Here is a 23,038-nt window from a genome sequence, read left to right on the forward strand (position 1 = left end):
AGTCGTGACATATGAATAGCGAACCACACAATGTTAATTTTCTGTGTTAACAATGGAGATACCAACAATAACAAATAGATACCGACGGGACATCGTTAAAAGTTAAATTGTTGCATATAACTGTCCGGTTTACTGAGTCCGTGGGGATTTAAATATTCAACACTACAGACCACTAGGGGGCAATGTGGTTCCTTAGGCGGGTTGGTTTTTTCCAACAAGATTATTTCTTCGTCACATTTTAAGCCAGAATCATGCAAATTGTTCCTATATGCATCTTGTGACTTTAATGGAAACCTGAAAGACTTGCACAAAGTTAGTAGTTTAATACAGTTTTAAGATTTGGCTAAAAGTGAGTCTGGGTAAAGTCTTTTCAGTTCTTGTTTAGCCATCTGGTCCCTTATCTGGGGAAATGGGGGTAGTGTCAACTTCAATTTATTGGTCCAGATAAGATAGGCAAGTCTCCCACTTCTCTAAAAGAAGGGTTCTTTGTTAATTTGAGCTTATTCCAATTTATGGCAAGTGTCTGTTGCTAGTTCCACTCCCAAAAAGCTTTCAAAGGGCCGAAGGTCGTTATAACTTAGGCTTTTGTCTCTCTACTTTGTGTAGAATTTCCGATCTGTTCTTGCCCAGAAAAGAAAACATCCCCCATAGGAATGCTGGTATCTTCAGAGGCTGCAAGGCCTCTTAATCCAACACTGGGACTGCTACATGTATCTACATTTTCTGATCAGGTCCTTTAATGGAGGCTCTAACATGTCATTTTCCATCAAATCTAAACTCTGCTGTCTGGGTGTCGACATCAGAATCAGTGAATGATCAAATGATTGATCACTGAATTCTTTAAGAACAGTACAGAGCCTCTCTTTGGGTTCCTCAGTGAAGTTTTCAGGCTGCAGAAGCAACAGGAACACATGAGGTCCAGGAGCAGAGTAGCTCACACAGTCTTTTATGAACTCTGTCAGTTTGTATGCAGTGAGAATCTGCAGATCTGGAGTGTTGATGACTGATATTTCTTTCTGTGGTTCCAAAGGTCCAGTGATTCTCACACTGGTGTGAGGTGCTGAGTTAACTCTTGGATGCATGAACGACCTCTACCTACACTCTTCCATGAGTGGGGTCAAAAATGACCCCAATTAGAATCGATGTGTTTTTGCAATGAATTTAAAAAATGTCTTTCATTTTGGTTAAAGGTGATTATATTTATTATATTTGAGTCAACAAAAAACTGATTTTACATTTAACAAGGTTATTTATAACTTTTTTTTACAAGAAATAACATCAAACATCAAAATAATTATTAGAAATAATCCAATGACATAACAAGAAATGAATAGAAATTAAACTGACATGATGGAATACCTGATGACATCTTTACAGTCATCTTTGGTCAACACAAATATGAGCTCTTGAAAAAGTTTTATGTAACATTGTTTGTGTATTTGTAGGCCATTTGATTTGATGTTTCAATTGCATTTTATCATATTCCCCTTTTTTCCACAGACTGTTTTCCCCTTCTACCAAACACGTTTTATTACTGAATTATCAGCGTTTCCATCCAACAGTATTTTATATTCAAAGATAAATGATTGAAGAAAAAAAGAAAAGAAAAGAAAGTTCAGCCAATAAATTTTAATAGTCAGGTTCACTGTGTACAAAAATGTACTTTTGTGGGAATTTTTTGGGGATTTGTTGACCTATATATTTTTGGAATCTGCAGACCTTGGGGATTCCAAAAACCAATGTTGCCACTTGAACAGACACCTGTATGGCGGCCATTTTGAAATTCCAACTAAAACATCCACTCCCAGTATGAGGTTCCCCACTGAGCTCCTCTCAGACCAGCTGCCTCCCAGCAGAACAACCCTCAGCTCACACTGAAATGAAATAAACAGAAAAAACAGTTAACTGAGAGCTCTTAAAGGCACGGTTGGTAATCCTGTTCAAAAACACATTCTGTAATACTGGGTGAAATGGTCCGTCTATCCTGAGAGTAAGGCCCGACCGATTATCGGCCCCACCGATATATTGGGCCGATATTTAGCATTTTGGGGATATCGGCATCGGCCATACTTTCCATAAATTTCCACCGATAAGTTTATATAATTTTCACAACCAATTTTGCAGCCGTTTCGTTCTGAACGCGTCTTCTGCTCTCGCCACTTTGAATTCATGAGCATCGGCCCGCCCATCACAGCATCTGATTTGTTTGGCACACGGAATACAACCAATCAACACGCAAGGCTGCGAACGGTTTCAAGGCGGCCGTGGCGCAAGTTGGGGGCGGGGTGGCTACTGAACGCTGTGAGCGGCTTCAAGTCGGCTGCGGTGCAAGTGGGGCCACGGTGGTGGCAGTACTACTTGAAGCAGAGAGAACAAACTCCCTTCAAGGTAAGCATATACGAAGCCTTATCCCCTGCAATAAGTTACAAACACAACAACGTTGCAAAAGCACGGCACCACAACGTCTTTATTAGTGTATACAACTAGTGAAAATGGTCCATTTGATCTGTGTAACGACGCAAACCTTTAGCTCACGAAAGGATAACAAGAATGACGGCGAATACTCCTCACTGAAACGGTTGTCCATAAAGCAGTCTCAGCATAGTGTAGGCTACGGTCATTTTTAAACCCCCACATGGAAACGTGAACGTGTCTGTAGTTCTACACGAAAGGTGGACTGAAAGCCATGGTCAATGAAGACCAAATAAAACGTGTTTGTGTTTGTTCCTGAGACTAACCATTTGTTAGTGCAAGCCTGCTAGATACTTGGTAGCCTGCCGGTGTGAGAGTCTATCTTGTTCCGTAACAACTGGTTACCCAGCACGTTAGAACCAACGGTGATTGGTCGTAATGTCCCTCTTAATTAACTTTAATAGAATTAAGTTTTGGCCAGTCGCTGCGTTTCAAACATCTGGAGTAACATCTTGTTATGGCTAGCCAGATAGGCTGTCACACCACCACCGAGTAGCTAGCAGGCTTGCTCCAACAACCATGGTGTTAGATGAACAACTTCATGAAGCCGTACGCGACGCGACTCAGGCCCTAAAGGCACATTGCACGTTTAGCCTATTAGTTACTTTATTATGCGTTGCTAAGCGCTTTGACCATTTAAACACGCCCGGTGTGATATCAAAGTGCTGGCAGTTGGCCGATCTGTAGGGAGTTTGCCCAGACATTAGATGTGCGCTCGGTACAATGATCCAAATACTTTTTTGTAAATTGCCTTTATTTGAAAACATTATATTAAACTCAGACCTAAATGCTTTTGTTTCTCCTCGCTGTAATACCCTGCGCGAGTACTTATCATTCTCTCGCCCTGGTGATTCTTAGCATTCAGAACGCTGACTTTTAAAGGATCAGGCACAGATCGCCCGTCTTTCATTTTTCAACACCCCGTCTCCAACTACCATTCTCTGAACGTGACAATTAAAGTTTGGCTTTATTTTACAAATGCTGCTGGCAGCTCCCTGCACTTTTCATTTTTACAATTAAAAAGACTTAATGGATATGAAAGTTTGTGTCAGTGTGTGCTATTTTTAATTTATCGTGAATGTTTCTATTTATCGGTTGCACATATCGGTTATCGGCCTCCCATTTCCATAGTTATCGGTATCGGCCCTGAAAAAAACATATCGGTCGGGCCCTACCTGAGAGCCGGGCTGCTGACTTTTAAAACAGGGGAAGCCCATATTATGCGTTCAGGGTTGTAGTGGCTCGTGCCATCGCAAAGCAGAAGATAGCAAAGTTAAAAAGAATTACTTATAACATAGCTGTGTCTAGTATGACAAGTATGCCCAGCAAATACACAGAAAGAAGGTATAGACTTTGAAAATTCACACAGCAAGGCCAAAATCAAGTATGATGGAATCTAAGGCCTGTAAATGGCTGGATCTGTGGCTGGATCAGAATCTGTGGAGCATTTATCCCTGTCATAATGAATACTTAGAGTTTGATGGTGGTGGTAGGTATTCTTAAAAAAGGTAACATTTGTGAATGGGCAGCATGAATTCTGGAAAGAAACAACTAAAAGTATTACACAGTGCACCTTTAATGGAAATGGAAACGATGGGAAATGAGTGAAACTCCGACAGCACTTTCACAGACAACCAGTCTCTTTCGTATCCGCTTTGGGACTGAAGTTCCAGCGTGCTTCTCCACGCTTAAAATTTCGGCTGCCACAACATCTGATGGACAAACACTAACTCCAATCATCACGACACAGCCCCTCATATTGACACGCTCACGTCTAATATACCCCCAGAGACGCAGAGCAGCCTCGGAAGTGATGAGTTTTTGTCGATTAAGCCAATGACGACCTAGAATTGTAGAAGAAAACGTGACCCTCCCGCCCCCTCCTGAAGCCGGCAGCCCTCGGCTCGGAAGCCCGGCTGTTAGTGGCGGCTTCATAACATGATTTCCTCAGTGAACGGCGGCGATTTCAGAAGAAATCACTTCATTAAGGTGCAGGACAACATGTTGTAGTTATGAAAGTAAATGCAGTATTGGGCATATCTTGTGTTTTGTGAATAACTGTTTTATTGTCAATTTAACATTGAAGATGTAGCAATTTCGCCAGAGAATGGGAGAGGTTGTCCGGCTTCCCCTGTTGTCTCTGAATAGCCGCGGCTGCCTGAGAGTAATCTATACATGATGTATTTAGAAAAAGGGCCAAAAATAATCAGAGCTCTGTGGCAGCTGCAGGGCTGAAAAAAAGCTGACCAATCCAAACTCCTCAGGCCGAGGACAAAGAACCAATCAGATGCCTTCATGTCTAGTTCTGCCCGTTCTGCCTGCGCCCCCCTCTGCCGGCTCCCTCCTCCGCGCTTTTTTCACCGGTGCCGAAAATAACTTAATGTGAGTGCGATGGCAGAGAAAATGCAGCCAAAACTACCATTACTTTAAAGGGGAAGAAAAAGAAAGCCGGAGCAGAAACGGCTGCTCTGGATGAAGCCAGAAGCAAGACCAGAGCTACGGGACAGATACGTGAAGGCAAAGAAGAGGGCAGAGACTCCAAGTGGTGATGTCGGGGGCTTCAGACCTTCACCTCTTTGAACTGAATTAAAACATTAAAATGATCCAGATACTGCAGCAGCATCATGATGACAGTGTTCCTGCTCTTCATTGTTTTCTTCTCCACCTTCCTGGTTGTAGAGTAGCGGTAACCTTCAGGTAGCAGCAACACCTCTGTGACGGAGAAAATTGCAACTACTGGAGCATCGACTTGCACCACCGTATATAGCCGGCACGAAATCATGACGTCATCAACACTGCTCGTGCTAGCAGACGCGGCAACCATGCTAGAGCATGAAGACCTTGCTAACTCTCCAGGATTACCAACCATGACTTGAACTGGAACATTTTATTCAGTTTAAATCACTTGTAAGATTTGGTCTTTTTATCCCAGACACTAGATGCACAAGATGTTCCAGTAAAATATTTACTTTGTTCTTCTTCTCCCAGGCATAAGATGTTTCCAATCAAACATTTCTGTATTTCCTTTTTCATTCTGTTTGGCGCACGCCACAACGCCGTCCGGCTCATCAAGAGATAAGAAGTTAGCTTGCATACTCTGATACATGGACATTTTTTCCTTCTCCTGTGTTCGGGTATAATAAGACAAGCACTGAAACTGGAAGTCAGAGCTACACTCGGACACAGATGCTCTGTGTTGAAGTCTTGCTCTCTCTTGTACAAAAAATATTTAATAAACCTGTCTGAGTGCTTTTCACCTTAACAGTGCTTTGATAATCATTATTTTTTCCACCACACACTTAGCTGGAAAAACACCAGTCAGATATGAAAGAAGACCTCAGATAGAATCAATCAGTGATGTTTATGCACAGATTACATCATCTGTAACCTTTATTTTGGCTTTTAATGCATTTTTATTTTCCATCTAACTGCTGCATCCACCAACTGGACTGTAAGATGTAACTCGGTACTTCAGCTTCAGTCTTTCAGTAAAACAGAAGAAATTCATGAAAATGTAGAGCTGAGTGATCGTTTCATGAGTGGGCAGAGTAACACCACAAGCAGTGTTTGGTCAGACAGATCTGGATCCAACAGCAGCACTTTCAGTGGGATTTCTTAAGGAGAGTTCAGTTAAACTCACTGTCAGGTGGTAAGAGTTCATTGCTGCTGCTGCGTTTCCGAGGCTCCACAGCTGTAAAGAAAAAGATGAAAATTCATTCAGAGGGTCAATAAGTTGTCTTGTTATCTCAGTTTTTATTGTATGTTTTTACAAAATAAACACGTTATTTCCATCTTTACTGAGTCTTCATTTAAAAAGCAAATGTTCGGGCAGCTTCGTGGTCAGCACTGAATAACACCTGGCTCTGACAGGTTTCACAGCATTTTAACATCTGTACAGCAGCTGGTCCTCCACTTGTTGTTTGGGGGTCACTTTACATGCTCGGTTCCTCTGAGGTCTGTACCTTTGAAGACCTTTGAAGACATTTGTACAGGTCACCCTAAAATGCACTAGAATGCAGGAAATGGCATCTAAGAAATAAAAAATCTTCTGGGGGAGGACCCCCAGACCCCCCGCTGGAATATGGTCTACAGTTATAATTTGGACCCCCCCAATATCTACACGATGGTTTCGCCCTTGGCTTCAAACTTATTAAATTTTTATTTTTTTGTGAAGAATCAACAACAAGTTGGACACAATCGTGAAGTGGAATGAAATTTATTGGATGTGTCAAACTTTTTTAACAAATAAAAAACTGAAAAGTGGGGGGTGCAATATTATTCTGACTGCTGAATTAAACTGACTGCTGAACTTTAAAGGATTCAGAAAAAAGCAGGACTTTGTCTCTCACACCAAGTAAAAAGAAGATCTGAGTCAGTTCACTTTAAAGGGATGGTTCGCCTCTTTTGACATGAAGCTGTATGACATCCCATGTTAGCAATATCATTTATGAACATTTTCTTACCCCCTGCTGCGTCCTGTGAGCGGAGTCCCAGCTGAGTTTTGCGTTCCACGAAGCTAGTCCGGCTAGTTGGCTGGGGGCACAAAAATAAAGCGTTTTGCTTCTCAAAAAAATATCCGTTCAAAAGAGTAATACATTTGCATCACAAAATCGTTGTCCAGGAAAAAGTCAGACCTCACTTCGCTTGGCGCTATTTTTTGCCTCCCTTGATATCACTGCCTCCAATGTAAAACTGTGCAGACCGAAGAACAGACCGAGCAGTCCCCTGCTTCCGAGCAGTAAACACCGTAACAGGTGCAGCTATCGCTAGGTGGCTAGGGAGTGCTCGGTCTGCTCTTCGGTCTGCACAGTTTTACATTAGAGGCAGTGATATCAAGGGAGGCAAAAAATAGAGCCAAGCGAAGTGAGGTCTGACGTTTTCCTGGACAACGATTTTGTGATGCAAATGTATTACTCTTTTGAACGGATATTTTTTTGAGAAGCAAAACGCTTTATTTTTGTGCCCCCAGCCAACTAGCCGGAGTAGCTTTGTGGACCCCAAAACTCAGCTGGGACTCCGCTCACAGGACGCAGCGGGGGGTAAGAAGATGTTCATAAATGATGTTGCTAATATGGGATGTCATACAGCTTCATGTCAAAAGAGGCGAACTATCCCTTTAACTTCTGTATGCAGCAAATATTTTACAATAGAGGATTACAAAGAGGCAGCATCTGTTTTTGGGACCAGCTGCTGTGGAAAATGATTAGCACTTATGGATATCAAGTTCCATAAAAACTACTCTGTTATCAATCAAACATTCCTCCATAGATCAATAACCCAAATCATGTCTCCTATTCAAGATGGTGAAGACTGAAACATATTCCATTTTATATCAGTTAAGGGGATGGTTACACCTGGAGAACAAACCAGAAACTCACACCTACCTTCTTCACGACGTTTTAGTTCTTTTTGGTCCAACACATAAATGGAGAGAAAAGAAGAAGAAACAAAGTGAATATTTCATATTAAAAACAACACACCATAAACAAGCTGGAATTAAACTCTCTCTTTCTTTAAGGTGGACTGAAGAGAATCTGTAAACTCTAATCAAGTTGCAGCTTGATCACTGTTCAGAGAAGTGAAAATATTTGAATAAAATGTGCTTTGTGTCGACCATCTACACAACACTGTTATTCTGTCTGTTCAGGGAAGTTTTCCCAGTTGTTCCAGTTCAATTTGTTGAGAGGTGACGGGAAATGAAACTGCTGCCAGGATGACTTTGAACTGAATCAGTAACAGCTAAAAGGCCGACTAAAGGAATCCTTCAGCTGTTAAAGACATGAAACTTATCCACTGCTGACCTTTAATATCCTGGATCATAATATACAGTCTTTAAGAAGAACAAAGTCACCTCTTGGAAAGTGACCTAACTTTACCCTCAAATCTCAAACACACACTGAATGACAAATTTTCACGTCTTTGGCCCAAAACAAAGTGACAGGGTTGTGTTTTCTTACTTCTTGACTTGTAGTGCCTTCAGACACCCAAACATGTGTTCTCAAGCACAGATAAAGGGGATTTTTTTCATGTCACCTTTAAGTTAGACCAATGGTCCCAAAACTACGGCCACATTTTTTTTTTGGCCCTCCAAAATGTGTCCGTAATGTATTCCATCCCTCCCGCACCGGACTTCAACACCGTTAATCTCATTTCTTCCTGTTTATTCTCTATGGTGAGTACATGTGTAATTCCTTTGTTGGCCACTGGTAGGTTTTGGCGCTGTTGCGCAGCCTTTTTCAGAGACGGACTCTGGCCGATTTATCGAATGCTGCAAATGTAATAACATAAACACATTTTTGTCCTCTTATGGCCTCTGTATTTAGAATCCTATGCAGTCAACATAACATAACGTTCACACTGCTCTCACCTCAGTATTGTGTGTCGAAATAAAAGCTTTTGTTAAAAAGATTTTATTAAAACATACATTGCAAAATGTTTAAATGCATTGTGTTGTTAAATAAGCTGAGTAATAGTAGATTAGACTCATTATTTGCAAAATTCGTTTTGCAATATGTAGGCCTATTGATTTATTGATTAACAATGTGAAAGAAGTTGTGTAACATTCAAATGTCAAAACAAAACAATTCTAAGCCATGGTTTTATATGGCATTCAGATGTTCTTAATTGTTGTTCATTCTTGGAAGTTTTTTATGCCAAATAGAATTGTGTGAGTTCACAAATGTTGGAATAAATATGACTTTTAAAAATGCTTAAAGAGGCTTTTATCAAAAATTATTCATGTTATTATTATTATTTTGTGATTTCAGCTATTTCCATTTAAAACTGTGTTATATCATTTTAACATGATAGCAGCCTAACAGAAATAATAACAACAGCCTACATTGAATGGGCTAAAATTCAGCTAAGATAGATCTGCTGCATACAGTAGGCATATTTACTGTAATTTACATGGAAAATCTCCGGCCTCTGGCCCTCTCAAAGAGCCATGCAGAGCGAGCCGGCCCTCTTTAGAAAAAGTTTGGGGACCACTGAGTTAGACTAACAACCAGTCACAGATGCTTCAAGGTGGACTGAATTAAACTGGAAAGCATGATGGACTTCAGACCTGATAACTGACTACTGAACTTTAAAGGATTCAGAAAAAAGCAGGACTTTGTCTCTCACACCAAGTAAAAAGAAGATCTGAGTCAGTTCACTTTAACTTCTGTAAGCAGCAAATATTTTACAATAGAGGATTACAAGGAGGCAGCATCTGTTTTTGGGACCAGCTGCTGTGGAAAATGATTAGCACTTATGGATATCAAGTTCCATAAAAACTACTCTGTTATCAATCAAACATTCCTCCATAGATCAATAACCCAAATCATGTCTCCTATTCAAGATGGTGAAGACTGAAACATATTCCATTTTATATCAGTTAAGGGGCTGGTTACACCTGGAGAACAAAACAGTTACTCACACCTACCTTCTTCACGACGGTTTTGTTCTTTATGGTCCGGCACACATAAATGGAGAGAAAAGAAGAAGAAACAAAGTGAATATTTCATGTTAAAAACAACACACCATAAACAAGCTGGAATTAAACTCTCTCTTTCTTTAAGGTGGACTGAAGAGAATCTGTAAACTCTAATCAAGTTGCAGCTTGATCACTGTTCAGAGAACTGAAAATATTTGAATAAAATGTGCTTTGTGTCGACCATCTACACAACACTGTTATTCTGTCTGTTCAGGGAAGTTTTCCCAGTTGTTCCAGTTCAATTTGCTGAGAGGTGACGGGAAATGAAACTGCTGCCAGGATGACTTTGAACTGAATCAGTAACAGCTAAAAGGCCGACTAAAGGAATCCTTCAGCTGTTAAAGACATGAAACTTATCCACTGCTGACCTTTAATATCCTGGATCTGTCACACCGCGGTGAGGTTAAGTTGGGTTGTTGTCTCGTTTCATGTATTGTTTCGTCATTTCCTGTTTTATTTTGAAAGAACAACTTCCCTCTCGTTTCAGGTCAGTTGCCCTTCCTCTCGTGCTCCAGTCTGATTGTCGTATGAATGATTCCACCTGTTCCCCATTACCCCGGTGTGCTTAAGAGTCTGCGTCTCCCCCTGTCTTGTGCCAGTGTGTTGTGTATCTGTCCGATTGACGTACCTCACTCTCGCCTTGTACCAAGCCTGATCTGTTGCCAAGTTTTTCCCAAGTCTGCCAGTTGGTAAATTCCTCATTAGAGAGTTTTTTGTTTTTTCTGATAAAGTTTGATAATTAATCCTGTAAGAGTTACAGAGATAGTTTATGTTTATATCCCTCTTGTTTTTTTTCTCCCGGTTGGAGTGATTTTCATTTGTAATATTCTATAGTATAGTTCCTCCGCTTTTTAAGGAGAGGTATTTTGTTTTTTCTCCGCAGCAGGAGTGATCTTTATTTAATATTAACGTTTCATAGATCATTGTTTTTTCCTCCGTTAGAGGAGTGATTTTGAGTTTGATCATTTAAAGAGATATACTTTTCCATTTTGGAAAAGTATATTATTAGAACAATATTTCATAGCCTGATTAGTTTATCTGAATAGGAACTTGGTGAATCTGTTGCCCTCCTGAATAAAGCTCTAGGAATAACATCTCCTGCATCTGCGTCCTCCGTTCTCTAAGTGTGACAGAATCATGATATACAGTTTTTGAGAAGAACAAAGTCACCTCTTGGAAAGTGACCTAACTTTATCCTCAAATCTCAACCACACACTGAATGACACATTTTCACATCTATGGGCCCAAAACAAAGTGACAGGGTTGTGTTTTCTTACTTCTTGACTTGTAGTGACTTCAGACTCCCAAACATGTGCTCTCAAGCACAGAAAAAGGGGATTTTTTTCATGTCCCCTTTAAGTTAGACCAATGGTCCCCAAACTACGGCCCGCCTCGTCATATTTTATGGCCCTCCAAAATGTGTCCATAATGTATTCCATCCCTGCCGCACCGGACTTTAACACCGTTAATCTCATTTCTTCCTGTTTATTCTCTATGGTGAGAACATGTGTAATCCCTTTGTTGGCCACAGGTAGGTTTTGGCGCTGTTGCGCAGCCTTTTTCAGAGACGGACTCTGGCCGATTTATCGAATGCTGCAAATGTAATAACATAAACACATTTTTGTCCTCTTATGGCCACTGTATTTAGAATCCTATGGAGTCATCATAACATAACGTTCACACTGCTCTCACCTCAGTATTGTGTGTCAAAATAAAAGCTTTTTTTAAAAAGATTTTATTAAAACATACATTGCAAAATTTTTGAATGCGTTGTGTTGTTAAATAAGCTGAGTAATAGAAAATTAGACTCATTATTTGCAACATAAGTTTTGAAATATGTAGGCCTATTGATTTATTGATTAACAATGTGGTAGAAGTTGTGTAACTTTCAATTGTCAAAACAAAATAATTCTAAGCCATGGTTTTATATGGCAGTAAAATGTTCTTAATTGTTGTTCATTCTTGGAAGGTTTTATCCCAAATAGAATTGTGTGAGTTCACAAATGTTGGAATAAATATGATTTTTAAAAATGCTTAAAAAGGCTTTTATCTAAAATTATTCATGTTATTATTCTTATTTTGTGGTTTCAGCTATTTCCATTTAAAACTGTGTTATATCATTTTAACATGATAGCAGCCTAACAGAAATAATAACAGCCCACATTGAATGGGCTAAAATTCAGCTAAGATAGATCTGCTGCATACAGTAGGCATATTTACTGTAGTTTACATGGAAAATCTCTGGCCTCCGGCCCTCTCAAAGTGCCATGCAGAGCGAGCCGGCCCTCTTCAGAAAAAGTTTGGGGACCACTGAGTTAGACTAACAACCAGTCACAGATGCTTCAAGGTGGACTGAATTAAACTGGAAAGCATGATGGACTTCAGACCTGATAACTGACTGCTGAACTTTAAAGGATTCAGAAAAAAGCAGGACTTTGTCTCTCACACCAAGTAAAAAGAAGATCTGAGTCAGTTCACTTTAACTTCTGTATGCAGCAAATATTTTACAATAGAGGATTACAAGGAGGCAACATCTGTTTTTGGGACCAGCTGCTGTGGAAAATGATTAGCACTTATGGATATCAAGTTCCATAAAAACTACTCTGTTATCAATCAAACATTCCTCCATAGATCAATAACCCAAATCATGTCTCCTATTTAAGATGGTGAAGACTGAAACATATTCCATTTTAAATCAGTTAAGGGGCTGGTTACACCTGGAGAACAAAACAGTTACTCACACCTACCTTCATCACGACGGTTTTGTTCTTTATGGTCCGACACACAAAAATTGGAGAGAAAAGAAGAAGAAACAAAGTGAATATTTCATGTTAAAAACAACACACCATAAACAAGCTGGAATTAAACTCTCTCTCTTTAAGGTGGACTGAAGAGAATCTGTAAACTCTAATCAAGTTGCAGCGTGATCACTGTTCAGAGAACTGAAAATATTTGAATAAAATGTGCTTTGTGTCGACCATCTACACAACACTGTTATTCTGTCTGTTCAGGGAAGTTTTCCCAGTTGTTCCAGTTCAATTTGCTGAGAGGTGACGGGAAATGAAACTGCTGCCAGGATGACTTTGAACTGAATCAGTAACAGCTAAAAGACCGACTAAAGGAATCCTTCAGCTGTTAAAGATATGAAACTTATCCACTGCTGGCCTTTAATATCCTGGATCATAATATACAGTCTTTAAGAAGAACAAAGTCACCTCTTGGAAAGTGACCTAACTTTACCCTCAAATCTCAACCACACACACTGAGGCTACGTGCCCACGACAACGCTCTGAAGCATAAACGCAGATGTCCGTTTTTGTCCTCCACAATTTATCTAAGTTCTCAGGAGCGCTTGGGGGTGGATATCTGTCTATCCACGGGAACAGGGAAAACGTATAAAACTCATAAAACTCGCAGTTTGCCGATGTAGTATGCACGCCCCGGACGTAGGTGGCAGTTGCAACAACACCTTTGGTATTGTTATATGAGTTATATTGTTATATATTAATAAATATGAGAAATGCCTGTTTTGTGGCTACTTCCTCCGCGTCAGTTGGAAGAAAATGGCGAAGAGCGGCGGCAACAACAGTACGCCTTCAAACTTTGTTTGGACAGATGATGAGGTCCAGTTGCTCCTGAACACGACACTGAACTACAAAGCCAGGAAGGCAGTGGATAATGTGGATTGGGAGAGTGTCCAAAATAAAAATAGTGAGACATGGGAGTCGTTCATGGAGAACTACCCATTTAACGAGTGCAAAAAACGCACTTCTGCATTTTGAACTGTTCCTACGGCGACGAGAGGTTGGAAAGTTTTCAAGATCTCAACTCTGGGGGGCCTTTGTGTTTTCTCCGTTTTGAACTCCTAAAAACGCCGTCGCCGTGTGCAAGATAGGCACATCTGTCGAAATGTTCTACGTTTATCTGTCGTTACCGTTGTCGTGGGCACGTAGCCTGAATGACACATTTTCACGTCTATGGGCACAAAACAAAGTGACAGGGTTGTGTTTTCTTACTTCTTGACTTGTAGTGACTTCAGACACCCAAACATGTGCTCTCAAGCACAGAAAAAGGGGATTTTTTTCATGTCCCCTTTAAGTTAGACCAATGGTCCCAAAACTACGGCCCGCCACATTATATTTTTGGCCCTCCAAAATGTGTCCGTAATGTATTCCATCCCTGCCGCACCGGACTTTAACACCGTTAATCTCATTTCTTCCTGTTTATTCTCTATGGTGAGAACATGTGTAATTCCTTTTCTTGGCCACTGGTAGGTTTGGCGCTGTTGCGCAGCCTTTTTCAGAGATGGACTCTGGCCGATTTATCGAATGCTGCAAATGTAATAACATAAACACATTTTTGTCCTCTTGTGGCCACTGTATTTAGAATCCTATGCAGTCATCATAACATAACGTTCACACTGCTCTCAGCTCAGTATTGTGTCAAAATAAATGCTTTTTTTAAAAAGATTTTATTAAAACATACATTGCAAAATGTTTGAATGCATTGTGTTGTTAAATAAGCTGAGTAATAGTAAATTAGACTCATTATTTGCAACATAAGTTTTGAAATATGTACGCCTATTGATTTATTGATTAACAATGTGGTAGAAGTTTTGTAACTTTCAATTGTCAAAACAAAACAATTCTAAGCCATGGTTTTATATGGCATTAAAATGTTCTTAATTGTTGTTCATTCTTGGAAGTTTTTATCCCAAATAGAATTGTGTGAGTTCACAAAAGTTGGAATAAATATGATTTTTAAAAATGCTTAAACAGGCTTTTATCTAAAATTATTCATGTTATTATTATTATTTTGTGATTTCACCTATTTCCATTTAAAACTGTGTTATATCATTTTAACATGATAGCAGCCTAACAGAAATAATAACAACAGCCCACATTGAATGGGCTAAAATTCCGCTAAGATAGATCTGCTGCATACAGTAGGCATATTTACTGTAATTTACATGGAAAATCTCCGGCCTCCGGCCCTCTCAAAGAGCCATGCAGAGCGAGCCGGCCCTCTTTAGAAAAAGTTTGTGGACCACTGAGTTAGACTAACAACCAGTCACAGATGCTTCAAGGTGGACTGAATTAAACTGGAAAGCATGATGGACTTCAGACCTGATAACTGACTGCTGAACTTTAAAGGATTCAGAAAAAAGCAGGACTTTGTCTCTCACACCAAGTAAAAAGAAGATCTGAGTCAGTTCACTTTAACTTCTGTATGCAGCAAATATTTTACAATAGAGGATTACAAGGAGGCAACATCTGTTTTTGGGACCAGCTGCTGTGGAAAATGATTAGCACTTATGGATATCAAGTTCCATAAAATCTACTCTGTTATCAATCAAACATTCCTCCATAGATCAATAACCCAAATCATGTCTCCTATTCAAGATGGTGAAGACTGAAACATATTCCATTTTATATCAGTTAAGGGGCTGGTTACACCTGGAGAACAAAACAGTTACTCACACCTACCTTCATCACGACGGTTTTGTTCTTTATGGTCCGACACATAAATGGAGAGAAAAGAAGAAGAAACAAAGTGAATATTTCATATTAAAAACAACACACCATAAACAAGCTGGAATTAAACTCTCTTTCTTTAAGGTGGACTGAAGAGAATCTGTAAACTCTGATCAAGTTGCAGCTTGATCACTGTTCAGAGAACTGAAAATATTTGAATAAAATGTGCTTTGTGTCGACCATCTACACAACACTGTTATTCTGTCTGTTCAGGGAAGTTTTCCCAGTTGTTCCAGTTCAATTTGCTGAGAGGTGACGGGAAATGAAACTGCTGCCAGGATGACTTTGAACTGAATCAGTAACAGCTAAAAGGCCGACTAAAGGAATCCTTCAGCTGTTAAAGACATGAAACTTATCCACTGCTGGCCTTTAATATCCTGGATCATAATATACAGACTTTAAGAAGAACAAAGTCACCTCTTGGAAAGTGACCTAACTTTACCCTCAAATCTCAACCACACACTGAGGCTACGTGCCCACGACAACGCTCTGAAGCATAAACGCAGATGTCCGTTTTTTTCCTCCACAATTTATCTAAGTTCTCAGGAGCGCTTGGGGGTGGATATCTGTCTATCCACGGGAACAGGGAAAACGTATAAAACTCATAAAACTCGCAGTTTGCCGATGTAGTATGCACGCCCCGGACGTAGGTGGCAGTAGCAACAACACCTTTGGTATTGTTATATGAGTTATATTGTTATATATTAATAAATATGAGAAATGCCTGTTTTGTGGCTACTTCCTCCGCGTCAGTTGGAAGAAAATGGCGAAGAGCGGCGGCAACAACAGTACGCCTTCAAACTTTGTTTGGACAGATGATGAGGTCCAGTTGCTCCTGAACACAACACTGAACTACAAAGCCAGGAAGGCAGTGGATAATGTGGATTGGGAGAGTGTCCAAAATAAAAATAGTGAGACATGGGAGTCGTTCATGGAGAACTACCCACTTAACGTGTGCAAAAAACGCACTTCTGCATTTTGAACTGTTCCTACGGCGACGAGAGGTTGGAAAGTTTTCAAGATCTCCACTCTGGGGGGCGTTTGTGTTTTCTCCGTTTTGAACTCCTAAAAACGCCGTCGCCGTGTGCAAGATAGGCACATCTGTCGAAATGTTCTACGTTTATCTGTCGCTACCGTTGTCGTGGGCACGTAGCCTGAATGACACATTTTCACGTCTATGGGCACAAAACAAAGTGACAGGGTTGTGTTTTCTTACTTCTTGACTTGTAGTGACTTCAGACACCCAAACATGTGCTCTCAAGCACAGAAAAAGGGGATTTTTTTCATGTCCCCTTTAAGTTAGACCAATGGTCCCCAAACTACGGCCCGCCACATTATATTTTTGGCCCTCCAAAATGTGTCCATAATGTATTCCATCCCTGCCGCACCGGACTTTAACACCGTTAATCTAATTTCTTCCTGTTTATTCTCTATGGTGAAAACATGTGTAATTCCTTTGTTGGCCACTGGTAGGTTTTGGCGCTGTTGTGCAGCCTTTTTCAGAGACGGACTCTGGCAGATTTATCGAATGCTGCAAATGTAATAACATAAACACATTTTTGTCCTCTTATGGCCACTGTATTTAGAATCCTATGCAGTCATCATAACATAACGTTCACACTGCTCTCACCTCAGTATTGTGTGTCAAAATAAATGCTTTTTTTAAAAAGATTTTATTAAAACATACATTACAAAATGTTTGAATGCATTGTGTTGTTAAATAAGCTGAGTAATAGTAAATTAGACTAATTATTTGCAACATAAGTTTTGAAATATGTACGCCTATTGATTTATTGATTAACAATGTGAAAGAAGTTTTGTAACTTTCAATTGTCAAAACAAAACAATTCTAAGCCATGGTTTTATATGGCATTAAAATGTTCTTAATTGTTGTTCATTCTTGGAAGTTTTGTATGCCAAATAGAATTGTGTGAGTTCACAAATGTTGGAATAAATATGATTTTTAAAAATGCTTAAACAGGCTTTTATAGAAACTTATTCATGTTATTATTATTATTTTGAAACTGTGTTATATAATTTTAACATGATAGCAGCCTAATAAAAATAATAACAACAGCCTACATTGAATGGGCTAAAATTCAGCTAAGATAGATCTGCTGCATACAGTAGGCATATTTACTGTAATTTATATGGAAAATCTCCGGCCTCCGGCCCTCTCAAAGAGCCATGCAGAGCGAGCCGGCCCTCTTTAGAAAAAGTTTGGGGACCACTGAGTTAGACTAACAACCAGTCACAGATGCTTCAAGGTGGACTGAATTAAACTGGAAAGCATGATGGACTTCAGACCTGATAACTGACTGCTGAACTTTAAAGGATTCAGAAAAAAGCAGGACTTTGTCTCTCACACCAAGTAAAAAGAAGATCTGAGTCAGTTCACTTTAACTTCTGTATGCAGCAAATATTTTACAATAGAGGATTAAAAGGAGGCAACATCTGTTTTTGGGACCAGCTGCTGTGGAAAATGATTAGCACTTATGGATATCAAGTTCCATAAAAACTACTCTGTTATCAATCAAACATTCCTCCATAGATCAATAACCCAAATCATGTCTCCTATTCAAGATGGTGAAGACTGAAACATATTCCATTTTATATCAGTTAAGGGGCTGGTTACACCTGGAGAACAAAACAGTTACTCACACCTACCTTCATCGCGACGGTTTTGTTCTTTATGGTCCGACACACATAAATAGAGAGAAAAGAAGAAGAAACAAAGTGAATATTTCATGTTAAAAACAACACACCATAAACAAGCTGGAATTAAACTCTCTCTTTCTTTAAGGTGGACTGAAGAGAATCTGTAAACTCTGATCAAGTTGCAGCTTGATCACTGTTCAGAGAACTGAAAATATTTGAATAAAATGTGCTTTGTGTGGACCATCTACACAACACTGTTATTCTGTCTGTTCAGGGAAGTTTTCCCAGTTGTTCCAGTTCAATTTGCTGAGAGGTGACGGGAAATTAAACTGCTACCAGGATGACTTTGAACTGAATCAATAACAGCTAAAAGGCCGACTAAAGGAATCCTTCAGCTGTTAAAGACAGGAAACTTATCCACTGCTGACCTTTAATATCCTGGATCGTAATATACAGTCTTTAAGAAGAACAAAGTCACCTCTTGGAAAGTGACCTAACTTTACCCTCAAATCTCAACCACACACTGAATGACACATTTTCACATCTATGGGCCCAAAACAAAGTGACAGGGTTGTGTTTTCTTACTTCTTGACTTGTCGTGACTTCAGACACCCAAACATGTGCTCTCAAGCACAGAAAAAGGGGATTTTTTTCATGTCCCCTTTAAATTAGACCAATGGTCCCCAAACTACGGCCCGCCTCGTCATTTTTTATGGCCCTCCAAAATGTGTCCATAATGTATTCCATCCCTCCCGCACCGGACTTTAACACCGTTAATCTCATTTCTTCCTGTTTATTCTCTATGGTGAGAACATGTGTAATTCCTTTGTTGGCCACTGGTAGGTTTTGGCGCTGTTGTGCAGCCTTTTTCAGAGACGGACTCTGGCCGATTTATCGAATGCTGCAAATGTAATAACATAAACACATTTTTGTCCTCTTATGGCCACTGTATTTAGAATCCTATGCAGTCATCATAACATAACGTTCACACTGCTCTCACCTCAGTATTGTGTGTCGAAATAAAAGCTTTTTTAAAATATTTTATTAAAACATACATTGCAAAATGTTGCGTTGTGTTGTTAAATAAGCTGAGTAATAGTAAATTAGACTCATTATTTGCTAAATAAGTTTTGAAATATGTAGGCCTATGGATTTATTGATTAACAATGTGAAAGAAGTTGTGTAACTTTCAATTATCAAAACAAAAAACTATTCTAAGCCATGGTTTTATATGGCATTAAAATGTTCTTAATTGTTGCTCATTCTTGGAAGTTTTTATCCCAAATAGAATTGTGTGAGTTCACAAATGTTGGAATAAAATATGATTTTTAAAAATGCTTAAACAGGCTTTTATCTAAAATTATTCATGTTATTATTATTATTTTGTGATTTTAGCTATTTCCATTTAAAACTGTGTTATATAATTTTGACATGATAGCAGCCTAACAGAAATAATAACAACAGCCCACAATTAATGGGCTAAAATTCAGCTCAGATAGATCTGCTGCATACAGTAGGCATATTTACTGTAATTTACATGGAAAATCTCCGGCCTCCGGCCCTCTCAAAGAGCCATGCAGAGCGAGCCGGCCCTCTTTAGAAAAAGTTTGGGGACCACTGAGTTAAGCCCCATTCACACACGTCGCTGCTATTTACTCGCTCAGCGAGTGAAGTCAATAGAATGTCTATGTGTTTACGCGAGGCGAGTAGGCGAGGAGAGTACAAGCGATGCGATGTGGGCGGATTCCGAGATGAACATATTTCAACTTCGAGCGACGCGAGTAAAGCGAGTAGCCAATTAAAATGCAGAATACAGATTATTGACAGGTGACGTTCCCCCAGTGTTCTCCAAACAGTGGCCACCCAACCAAGTCAGCAAAAGCACCCAAGTGAGTGGTGAGTAAATAGCAGCGACGTGTGTGTATGGGGCTTTAGACTAACAACCAGTCACAGATGCTTCAAGGTGGACTGAATTAAACTGGAAAGCATGATGGACTTCAAACCTGATAACTGACTACTGAACTTTAAAGGATTCAGAAAAAAGCAGGACTTTGTCTCTCACACCAAGTAGAAAGAAGATCTGAGTCAGTTCACTTTAACTTCTGTATGCAGCAAATATTTTACAATAGAGGATTACAAGGAGGCAACATCTGTTTTTGGGACCAGCTGCTGTGGAAAATGATTAGCACTTATGGATATCAAGTTCCATAAAAACTACTCTGTTATCAATCAAACATTCCTCCATAGATCAATAACCCAAATCATGTTTCCTATTCAAGATGGTGAAGACTGAAACATATTCCATTTTATATCAGTTAAGGGGCTGGTTACACCTGGAGAACAAAACAGAAACTCACACCTACCTGCTTCACGACGGTTTTGTTCTTTATGGTCCGACACACATAAATGGAGAGAAAAGAAGAAGAAACAAAGTGAATATTTCATATTAAAAACAACACACCATAAACAAGCTGGAATTAAACTCTCTCTTTCTTTAAGGTGGACTGAAGAGAATCTGTAAACTCTAATCAAGTTGCAGCTTGATCACTGTTCAGAGAACTGAAAATATTTGAATAAAATGTGCTTTGTGTTGACCATCTACACAACACTGTTATTCTGTCTGTTCAGGGAAGTTTTCCCAGTTGTTCCAGTTTAATTTGCTGAGAGGTGACGGGAAATTAAACTGCTGCCAGGATGACTTTGAACTGAATCAGTAACAGCTAAAAGGCCGACTAAAGGAATCCTTCAGCTGTTAAAGACATGAAACTTATCCACTGCTGACCTTTAATATCCTGGATCATAATATACAGTCTTTAACAAGAACAAAGTCACCTCTTGGAAAGTGACCTAACTTTACCCTCAAATCTCAACCACACACTGAATGACAGATTTTCACATCTATGGGCCCAAAACAAAGTGACAGGGTTGTGTTTTCTTACTTCTTGACTTGTAGTGACTTCAAACACCCAAACATGTGTTCTCAAGCACAGAAAAAGGGGATTTCTTTCATGTCCCCTTTAAGTTAGACCAATGGTCCCAAAACTACGGCCCGCCTCGTCATTTTTTATGGTCCTCCAAAATGTGTCCATAATGTATTCCATCCCTCCCGCACCGGACTTTAACACCGTTAATCTCATTTCTTCCTGTTTATTCTCTATGGTGAGAACATGTGTAATTCCTTTAGTGGCCACTGGTAGGTTTTGGCGCTGTTGTGCAGCCTTTTCAGAGACGGATTCTGGCCGATTTATCGAATGCTGCAAATGTAATAACATAAACGCATTTTTGTCCTATTATGGCCACTGTATTTAGAATCCTGTGGTCATCATAACATAACGTTCACACTGCTCTCACCTCAGTATTGTGTGTCGAAATAAAAGCTTTTTTAAAATATTTTATTAAAACATACATTGCAACACAAAATGTTCTTAATTGTTGTTCATTCTTGGAAGTTTTTATCTCAAATAGAATTGTGTGAGTTCACAAATGTTTGAATAAAATATGATTTTTAAAAATGCTTAAACAGGCTTTTATCTAAAATTATTCATGTTATTATTATTATTTTGTGATTTCAGCTATTTCCATTTAAAACTGTGTTATATCATTTTAACATGATAGCAGCCTAACAAAAATAATAACAACAGCCCACATTGAATGGGCTAAAATTCAGCTAAGATAGATCTGCTGCATACAGTAGGCATATTTACTGTAATTTACATGGAAAATCTCCGGCCTCCGGCCCTCTCAAAGAGCCGTGCAGAGCGAGCCGGCCCTCTTTAGAAAAAGTTTGGGGACCACTGAGTTAGACTAACAACCAGTCACAGATGCTTCAAGGTGGACTGAATTAAACTGGAAAGCGTGATGGACTTCAAACCTGATAACTGGCTACTGAACTTTAAAGGACTCAGAAAAAAAGCAGGACTTTGTCTCTCACACCAAGTAAAAAGAAGATCTGAGTCAGTTCACTTTAACTTCTGTATGCAGCAAATATTTTACAATAGAGGATTACAAGGAGGCAACATCTGTTTTTGGGACCAGCTGCTGTTGTGCAAACTTCCCTGTTCTGCCGTGCGTGTGACGTCACCATCACATCCGGAAGGACCCGATTAGTCCTGGATTTACACGTGAACAATATAGCCTGACTGCAGCAGTGTTACCTGTTGGTCGCTGAGCACCTTCATAACGGTGTAAACCGAACCGGGCCGGACCCGTCATTACTGTTATAAGTGTCGGTTGTGCGTGAGTACAATGTAAGTGTGCATTGACTGTTTAACATTATCATGCCATTTCTAATGTGTGCGCCGTGGTTGCTAGCAGGCCGCCATGTTGTAGAGTTTGTTCTCACTCACGGAGTTTTTATGTTAGATATATATTTCCACAGACCTATTCATATGTCCATTTAAGTTACATATGTGTTACAAAACATACAATACTGTTGGGATTGAGTGTCTATGATCGTGGATGGGTTTTATATCGGACAATATCTGCTTTATTTACTTTCTGTTGTAATGATGTGGTCTGAAGCGCCCCTGTGTGGCCGTTCTATAGTATTACTGATTATCGTCACTAGATTCATTATTCACTGTATTCTGCATGTAGTACTGTGTGCTTGTTTAATTGTTTATTCAAGTCAGTGACATATTTCTTTATTATTGTTTATTTATTTCCTTATTTAGGAAACCACAACTAACAAAAATGGTGTGTCCTGTTCCGATCTGCGTGGATCAATAAATAAGATTTAAAGAAACCTCTGGAGTAGCTGCAGTTTTTCTAGCAGAAGACTAAGGCCAGACTGTGTACGCCAGCATCCAAAATATATTCTACAGCTGTGGAAAATGATTAGCACTTATGGATATCAAGTTCCATAAAAACTACTCTGTTATCAATCAAACATTCCTCC

The 23,038-nt window shown here is 39.5% G+C and overlaps 1 protein-coding gene across 1 annotated transcript in view; it reads right to left on the reverse strand.

Annotated features, from left to right (window-relative positions):
- Nucleotides 1-1,325: 1,325 nt before the first annotated feature.
- The window catches only part of LOC142382705 (uncharacterized), a 33,698-nt gene continuing 11,985 nt past the window's right edge, over nucleotides 1,326-23,038 (reverse strand). Inside the window, exons 7-14 of the mRNA XM_075468827.1 lie at nucleotides 20,505-20,525; nucleotides 18,151-18,171; nucleotides 15,436-15,456; nucleotides 12,697-12,717; nucleotides 9,899-9,919; nucleotides 7,857-7,877; nucleotides 6,113-6,163; nucleotides 1,326-1,874 (exon numbers count right to left, since the gene is read on the reverse strand). Coding sequence (XP_075324942.1) covers nucleotides 1,870-1,874; nucleotides 6,113-6,163; nucleotides 7,857-7,877; nucleotides 9,899-9,919; nucleotides 12,697-12,717; nucleotides 15,436-15,456; nucleotides 18,151-18,171; nucleotides 20,505-20,525 — 182 coding nt within the window. The 3' untranslated portion in view covers nucleotides 1,326-1,869. The remainder of the gene's footprint in view (nucleotides 1,875-6,112; nucleotides 6,164-7,856; nucleotides 7,878-9,898; nucleotides 9,920-12,696; nucleotides 12,718-15,435; nucleotides 15,457-18,150; nucleotides 18,172-20,504; nucleotides 20,526-23,038) is intronic.

The sequence above is a fragment of the Odontesthes bonariensis genome, chromosome 6, assembly GCF_027942865.1.
Source record: "Odontesthes bonariensis isolate fOdoBon6 chromosome 6, fOdoBon6.hap1, whole genome shotgun sequence".
Lineage (NCBI taxonomy): Eukaryota > Metazoa > Chordata > Actinopteri > Atheriniformes > Atherinopsidae > Odontesthes > Odontesthes bonariensis.